The 8,396-nt window shown below is 44.5% G+C and overlaps 1 protein-coding gene across 1 annotated transcript; it reads left to right on the forward strand.

Annotated features, from left to right (window-relative positions):
* The first annotated feature begins 1,598 nt into the window (after positions 1–1,598).
* On the forward strand, positions 1,599–7,971 carry LOC101771832 (PH, RCC1 and FYVE domains-containing protein 1). Its single transcript, XM_004959934.3, has 9 exons — positions 1,599–1,907; positions 2,923–3,009; positions 3,261–3,350; positions 3,439–3,525; positions 3,606–3,731; positions 4,409–6,415; positions 6,490–6,636; positions 6,956–7,461; positions 7,616–7,971. The coding sequence occupies exons 1-9, from the start codon at positions 1,881–1,883 to the stop codon at positions 7,731–7,733; spliced, it is 3,195 nt and encodes a 1,064-aa protein (XP_004959991.1). The 5' UTR covers positions 1,599–1,880; the 3' UTR covers positions 7,734–7,971.
* The last annotated feature ends 425 nt before the right edge of the window (positions 7,972–8,396 follow it).

Consider the following 8,396-nt stretch of genomic DNA (forward strand, 5'->3'; position numbering starts at 1 on the left):
TGTATTGGATTTTTGGGCCATGCTGTTTGTCAGCAAGGATAGGATTAGGAGGAGAGGGCAGGCAAGTAGTGTATATTCTTGCAGATCCCGAGGCAGCTGACGTTGATTGATCTTTGCGGCAGTATGTGTGACTCTGAGACAGAAGAAAAGCAAGGCAATTAGACGAGCATGCATGCACGGGAATCAGGACATTTGGTTTGGTCGCTAGTGTAGTGTAGCACTCGCTCGTGATCCAATGTTACGTTCCTCAATTCAACCTTTTAGTTGCTATATAGGTTGGTGTCTCTCTCTCTCTCTCTTTTTCTTAGTTACTTTCTTGTTGTGTTCTTTTTTCTTTTCCGGTGGCTTGCATTGCATGCATCATCTCTCCGTGTCTAGTGTAGTATCCGTATATCATGGGAGATCCATGCGATGGCGATGTGAGCAAAAGAGCATGAAACTGGATCCTGACAAGGATTTGATTTGGTGCTTCTTTCGAGGGAGGCCAAAGGAAGGAAGAGTTGGTGTGCGTTCATTCAGACCAACTTTGAAAAAATTAACCGTCAACTGTATCAACATCATCTATCTTGTTTTGGAACGTAAAAATTACTACTCCGCATCCAGAAGAATGAGCTAGCGTTAACGTTATCAGAGTAATTTGCTTTTGTTGGATTCCCAGGGCGATTTGGGGAGGTCGTGAACAGGACAGGAGGACGACAGCGACAAGAAAGCAGGACGATGCCAGGTCCCAGTCCAAGGAGAAAGCACAAATTTAATAACATTCCCTTGTTCCGTTCTTGGCCCGGGCGTGAACGTGATGAGCTGCAGAGCACAGGAACGAAACTGTTGGTTCCTGGGTGGGTGGATTGGTTTGGTGGAGTGGAGTTTTTGTTAGTGCTACCTGCTGCTTTATTTTAATTGGAATTCTGATCAACACGAACTCAACACGGACCAGCAAGCAGTTCAGGCCGTGTTTAGTTGGAGAATTTGGGAGGTGCCAAATTACTGTTACAGCACTGTAGCACACTGTAGCGTTTCGTTTGTATTTGTGAATTATTGTCCAAATATTGACTAATTAGGCTCAAAAGATTCGTCTCGCAAAGTACAACAAAACTGTGCAATTAGTTTTTAATTTCATCTACATTTAGTACTCCATGCATGTACCGCAAGTTTGATGTGATGGGGAATCTTCTTTTTGCATAGTGTCAAAGTTGGGAATTGGGAGTAACTAAACATGGCCTCAGTTTTGGTCACCCTTGTTGCCATGCCTGTGCTTTCTTATATTTCTGCAACATCCATCTTCCTGTTTTTCTCCAATCCTCCTCCATGATTTCCATCTGCTCATCTGCGGCTTCTGCAGTGTATGATTGCCCAATCACCCCCTCATTCTCGTTCCAATCCAAAAGTGTGCGTGAGAGGGACACACACAGATTTTACTGCACTGCAGTGTATTGCAGCTTTTCTTTTTCTTTTTTTACTGCTGCTTTTTCCACTTTGAAAAGTCTCAATCTGTCAGTCCCAACGGACTCCCTCCCTCCCCCCGGCCCCGGGCTTGCTTGCCATTGGCGACCAGCCGAGAGGAGGCGGCGTCAAATAAACAGAACTCGGCTCGCCCATCTTATATTCTTTGTTTAAGAGCAGTCTTCTCCGTCTTCCTTCCATCCCCGCACGACCGCGCACCACTCCACCACCACCAACTTCATTACCCTCTTCGCCTGCCGGCCCCGTCCCTCGCCTCGCCGCCGACCAACACCGCCCGGCCTCAGGCACAGCTGCAGAGCTCTCTGCACACCACCATTCCAAGTCCAAGGTCAATCCTTTTCCTTCGGAGTCGGAGGGAGGGGGAGGCTTCCATGACAGCCCGCCCAGCACTTCCATGACGACCGGAGGACGCCGATGGAATGGCAGATCCCGTAGACATCGACAAGGTCAGCACCCGCCCCTCCATTTCACTACTTCTCATCATTTCTACACCCGCCGCCGCCGCTTCTTCCGCTTTCTTGCCTTTCTTTTTCCTCCTCCCCCCAATTTCGTTGCTGTTTCCTTATGTGTTCTGCCTTAGGCCCCAAATGGCAATGCTGTGTGATTCATTATTGCCAAGTTCAGACCTTTGCTTCGGGGATGTGGCTGCATCTACGCCTGCGCAGTTGCAGTTCCTAGACCGCATTGGATGCAGCTTCCGGCCAAGTCGGCCATGGCAGCTCCCTTCCGACATTGATGCTGGCCCGTTCCCTTGTACACTTCTTCGGGGATCCCCATCCAATTCACGGAGCCCAGGCGGCCGCGGGAGGGGGACTGCGGCACTACGGCCGCCGCCCGGCAGACCCAACCGGGCGCTCAGGGGAGGGGAGTGCCTAAGGTTTTGGGTCCAATATTTAGCCCGGGGGGGGGGGGGGGGTAAGTAATTAAAACTTGAATTTCTAGGCTTTTCTAAACTGCTTGCTTGGCCCAGGGCTGGCATGCCCCTTGTTAGGACTTAGGACTAGCACCACCATGTTGAGTTGTTGTGTTGTGTCCAACAGCTTTCAATAACTGCATATACTGATATACCTCTGTTTCCTCTGTCCTATTATGCCAGTGTTATCTCCTCTCCCTGTAACCGATCCACATTATATTGGATCTTTTCGAGGTGACCAAATTCCTGATGTTGGCCAAACATACTACGCTGCAGCTGTTCCTTTACATGTTGGCGTAAATGATACCAAAATATAATGAAGAAAACAATGCGATGACGTGAACACTCCCACTAGTTACTCTTGTTTTCAGGGAAGAAGCCAGGAAGACTCCTGGAACTTCCCAATAGCATTGGTGCAATCAGCCAATGCTGTACTAGGAAGCACGTTTCTTGGAAACGCCCTAAAAAATATATGTTAATGTTCTGTCCATAATCCGCGCCTGTTACTGTTCTTCACAACTCTTGGTTCCTCCTCATGAGTTCTGCAGGCACTTGTTGCTCTAAAGAAAGGCACCCAGCTGCTTAAATACGGTCGCAAAGGGAAGCCAAAATTTACTCCCTTCAGACTATCAAATGTAAGTTCTCTGCAGCTTATGCTCTGGATCAATCACGGTGTCTAGAATGTTTTTCTTTTATCCGTCCATATGTGTATGTTGTTATATGTCAATCTTAGCCTTTTATTGTTCATGGCACTGCACAATTATGCCTCAAACCATTGTAGCACAAATGGCACTGTTGGAATTTTTTTTGTGAATGAGAATTGGGAGAGGTAGACCTGCTCCTTCAGTTACTCTCCATACATAAATTCCTTTTCTGCTCTCCACAGGATGAATCAACTCTTATTTGGGTTTCAAGTAACAAAGAGAAAACTTTGAAATTAGCTTCTGTGTCTAGGATTCTCTCAGGGCAAAGAACGGTAAGGAAGGTTTGAGCAATCCTTTTATGCTTCATCCCATGTTTTTCTTAAAAAAAAAAGTTCACCCGTTAGCATGTATTCTTTTCAGCTGGTTTTCCAACGTTTTCTGCTCCCTGAAAAGGACCATTTATCCTTCTCACTCATATATAATGATGGCAAGCGGTCTCTTGATCTGGTATTATAATGATAATCACTTTAACTTATCTTTCCTTTCCAATTGTATGGCATGTACTTATGTCCTATCCTGTTTCAAAGATCTGCAAGGATAAAGTCGAGGCGGAGGCTTGGTTTACTGGTCTTAGTGCCTTGGTATCTCCAGGACAGCATGGATCTCAGGCCCAACACATAGATGGAATACGAAATGCTGGTCTTTCTTTTGATGTAAACTCTTATGCTTCAACAAGTTCACTTGTGTACACATTTTTTCTCATCAATGTTTAGTTACTTTCATAGTCTATATATTTCATATCATTATCTGACACATTGTTTCTTATCATCATGTTCTACTATTTGTTGACTCAAATTTGATAGATTCTTTGTTGCTCTTTGTTGACTCTTCGGTTGCTCAAATAAATTTCTCACATGCTATTCTTGTACTTGTATGCAGTATGAGACCATTAGAACATTTTCGGTAAAAAATAATATTAGAACTAGCATACATCAACAAATGTCTAATCAGTAACCACAGCAGAAAAGAAACACGGTTTCAATGGCTATCCAATGGATCTTCTGTTTCGAGTTATTTGACCTCATCACAGCTTGCCTAGTTGCAATTCTCGGGAATTAGACATTACCTAAATCTAACTTATTTGTTGGAGGTGAAGGTGACATTATCAGCTATCCCTAGAGTTTGACACACAACATATGACAGCAAGTTGGTTTCCATTTGTAGGCAATCTTATAGTCTGTAGCACATTGCTGATATTGCATCATGTTATTTTTCTAATTACATTTTGTCTGTGTGCTACTGCTGTTATACTGTTCAATTAGATAAATCACAGTATTTACATCTTATAGTGCTTGAATTCTAATCATTTTTTCATATCCATTGGTTGCAGTGTGCAAGAGAAAGTAGCCTAAGCAGTAGCTCTACTTTCACGTCAGATTCCCTTGAGAATAAGTTGAGCTCTGCAAACTCTACCAAGGATCGCTCTTCAGGAGAATACACATATTCAGAAAGGACTGATGTGTCAGATATGCAAGTGAAAAGTGTTTCTTCTTCAGACATTCGAATCAGTGTTTCCAGTGCCCTTAGCACATCCAGCCATGGCTCTGGAGGTGAAGATTCTGAATCGTTTGGAGATATTTATGTATGGGGGGAAGTCATCTGTGATACTGCTTCAAGATCAGGGTCCGATAGAAGTGCTTACTCGCCTGGCGTAACTACTGATGTTCTTGTACCAAAGCCCCTAGAGTCAAATGTAATGCTTGATGTCAGTTATGTGGCTTGCGGTGTGAAACATGCTGCCCTTGTTACAAGACAGGCAGAGGTATTTACATGGGGAGAAGAATGCAGTGGGCGTCTTGCTCATGGGGTTGGAACAAATGTTTTCCAGCCACGTCTTGTTGAGTCATTATCTATCTGCAACGTCGAACTAATCGCTTGTGGTGAATTCCATACTTGTGCTGTCACTGCAACTGGTGATCTCTACACTTGGGGAGATGCTACACACAATGCAGGGCTGCTTGGTCATGGTAGTAACGTGAGCCACTGGATCCCGAGAAGAGTTTCAGGTCCACTGGATGGTCTTCAGGTATCTACTGTATCTTGCGGCACATGGCATACAGCCTTGATAACTAGTTCTGGAAAGTTATACACATTTGGTGATGGCACATTTGGAGTCTTGGGTCATGGAAATCGAAAATCATGCTCATATCCAAAGGAAGTGGAATCTTTGAAGGGTTTGAGGACAATTTCTGTTTCCTGTGGTGTGTGGCATACTGCTGCTGTTGTTGAGGTTATCATTTCACAGTCAAATGCTTCATCTGGAAAGCTGTTCACTTGGGGGGATGGAGACAAATACCGTCTTGGGCATGGTGATAGGTCTTCAAAACTGAAACCAACTTGTGTGCCTTCTTTGATAGATTACAACTTTCATAGGGCTGCATGTGGTCATACTCTTACAATTGGGTTGACTACTTCAGGACACATTTTTACCGTGGGAAGCTCTGTGTATGGACAGCTTGGTAATCCAAATAATGATGGAAGGTATCCTCGCCTAGTTGAAGAAAAACTTGGGGGTGGCGGTGTTATGGAGGTTGCTTGTGGATCGTATCATGTTGCAGTATTGACAAATGCTGGCGAAGTTTACACATGGGGTAAGGGTGCAAATGGAAGATTGGGTCATGGTGATATTGCAGATCGCAAAGTGCCTACACTTGTTGAGGCTTTGAGGGATCGGTCTGTAAAACGTGTTGCTTGTGGATCAGGCTTTACAGCTGCAATTTGCCAACATAAATGGGTCTCTGGGATGGAGCAGTCTCAGTGCTCGGCATGTAGACAGCCATTTGGTTTCACTCGGAAAAGGCACAACTGTTACAACTGTGGTTTAGTACACTGCCATTCGTGTAGTTCAAAAAAAGCTTTAAGAGCAGCATTGTCTCCTAATCCCGGGAAGCCATATCGTGTATGTGATTCATGTTATGTGAAATTAAGTAAAGTTCTGGATTCTGGTGTCAGTTATAGTAGAAATACTATACCCCGTTTACCTGGTGATACAAAGGCTGAGAAAATTGACACAAAGGTTACCAAAGTTGCACCATCCAGTAGCTCAGATATGATTAGGAGTTTAGATGTAAAGGCAGCTAAGCAGACGAAGAAGTCTGACTACACTTCACAAGTTCCAGTAGCGTTGCAGCTTAAAGACATCCCTTTCATCAGTGCACCTGACCTCCAGAACTCATATACAGTGGCTAATCAATACCCTTATGACTCAAGATCTACTTTACCATTTTTGAGGATGCCATATCTGAACTATTCCAGCTCGCTGTCCTCGGAAAGCTTGGAGAGCCTTAGGGATGCAAATGAACTTCTGAAGCAAGAGGTTCAAAAACTACAAGCAGAGGTATGCTTTTCCTATACTTGTGTCGTGTCTGAAAACATCAAGAGAGAGAGTTCTTATACTTGTTCTTGGATCAGGTTAATAGCTTGCGACAGGAACGTGAACAGCAAGATGCTGAGCTGCAGAAATCAGAGGCAAAAGCCCATGAAGCGATGACCCTTGCTACTGAGGAAGCATCCAAATTGAAGACTGCCAAAGATGTCATAAAATCACTGACAGCACAGGTAAGTTCCTCATTAAATCTTGCACAGTATTATCAACCCAAGGGCTGGTGTTAGCACCGTGTTCTTCAGTTATGTTATCTTGCACTATATGACTGCAATGGTAACAGCTGTTGGAAACCCAGGCTGTGTGCTTGTAGCTTATCTGCTTTTGTGAAGCATTTGGATTTTGTAGTTCCCCTAAGCTACGTCGAGACAATGGAATGTTTAGCAGTTATATCATATATGTTTTGTTTGGTCTTGTTTGTTTTTTCATGTCTTGGACAGTACTTGAGGCTGATGATATAAACCACTTGTCATGTTTCCTTTCTTTTTTTGGCAGCTAAAAGAAATGTCTGAAAGGCTTCCTGCAGGAGCATGTGATGCGAAGAATGGGCGCCTGATGGGTGCTTTACCGCCTGAAATTGGAAGAGAGAACCAGATGAGATATGACCCTAGCAGCATTCAGTATCCCCAAACTCCGGCTTCTGTTGCGTCTGCTCGGTTTGGTGGATTACCTCCCCAAGTTCATCATGCAAGTGAATACAATGAAACAGTCATGGTTCCACAAGAGGGCAGGGGTGAACACCTCAACGGTTTCAGAGAGTTCTCCTCTGTGCAGCAGAGGGCCAATGGAGGGACTATTGGGTATCGTCATAGACCAGACGATCATGACCGGAAGGAAACAGACAGGTTCCAGATAAATCTAAACAACTTGAACATGAGAAGTTCAGGTTCCCCCAATAATCAAGTTGAAGCAGAGTGGATAGAGCAGTATGAACCTGGAGTATACCTGACTCTAGTTTCTCTTCGTGACGGAACCAAAGAGTTGAAACGAGTACGATTCAGGTAAGAAACGTTACTTATTCAGAACAAGTGAGTTTTCCCCCCTTTGAATAGCACATATCTTCATGTGCATGGTTTGGTAGCCCGTGGTTGTATCTGCTGAAATATTTTCGTCCTTGAACAACATTGTGTTCTGATATGGAAGCGTTGTTTGCAGCCGTAGGAGGTTTGGAGAACACCAAGCAGAATCATGGTGGAATGACAATCGGGAAAAAGTGTACGACAAGTACAATGTGTGCGGAACCGATCGGCTCTCTTCAGTAATGACAAGTTGATGTAAACCTGCATGAAGGGCCGAGACGTCCAGCTTGGTTTTTTTAGAATGTGCTTCATCCTACCTTGTGTTATGTTCTGTCATCTACAGCACCACACCCCTTGTTGTATAGAGGAAATCATGTGTAACATGACGGGAGCAAGTAGTTGTTGCTCCTTTGACCAAGATACATAGTTTGTATGTATATTTTGGCCTCGGGTTAAAAGGATGAGAGAAAGCTCCACCGTCTTCTTGCGGCCTCTTGTGTTGGACTTGGACGTCATGTTTTATTTGTTGTTGGGGTTATTCTTCTGCGAAATGGACCTAGAGAGCCCAATTGAGAGCTTCTGAGCTCCAGGTCCAAGAGCTGACAAGAGTATGTTTGAGGCAGCGATGCCGCTGCAGTCAGGATCCAGTTCATCTATTTGGTAATCTGAACTGAATGTTATGCTACGTGGACAGTTTGCGTCAGCTGGATGCTCCTTAATCCTTATCGCGAGGAAAGGTTGCAGGAGGTGGGTTTGACAAAGGACGAATCAGAATCACACCAGACTAATCTTGCAAAAGTGATGACGCACTAGGCCACTAACTGAAGAAGAGAATGCTCAAGACTAGCTGGATATGGCATCTGTGTGATCTGATAAGCTTGGAATTTCCCTTTTCCGGGCGATGACGCAGTGTCTCG

Source organism: Setaria italica, chromosome III, assembly GCF_000263155.2.
Source record: "Setaria italica strain Yugu1 chromosome III, Setaria_italica_v2.0, whole genome shotgun sequence".
In the NCBI taxonomy this organism is placed as follows: Eukaryota; Viridiplantae; Streptophyta; class Magnoliopsida; order Poales; family Poaceae; genus Setaria; species Setaria italica.

What these genes read in the sequence shown, in the direction of transcription:
- LOC101771832 (XM_004959934.3), top strand. Translation starts at nt 1,881, where the DNA reads ATGGCAGATCCCGTAGACATCGACAAG. An exon ending in TTCTCTCAGGGCAAAGAACG is followed by an intron (nt 3,351 to 3,438) that starts GTAAGGAAGGTT and finishes TATTCTTTTCAG; the next exon opens with CTGGTTTTCCAACGTTTTCT. An exon ending in ATGCTGGTCTTTCTTTTGAT is followed by an intron (nt 3,732 to 4,408) that starts GTAAACTCTTAT and finishes CATTGGTTGCAG; the next exon opens with TGTGCAAGAGAAAGTAGCCT.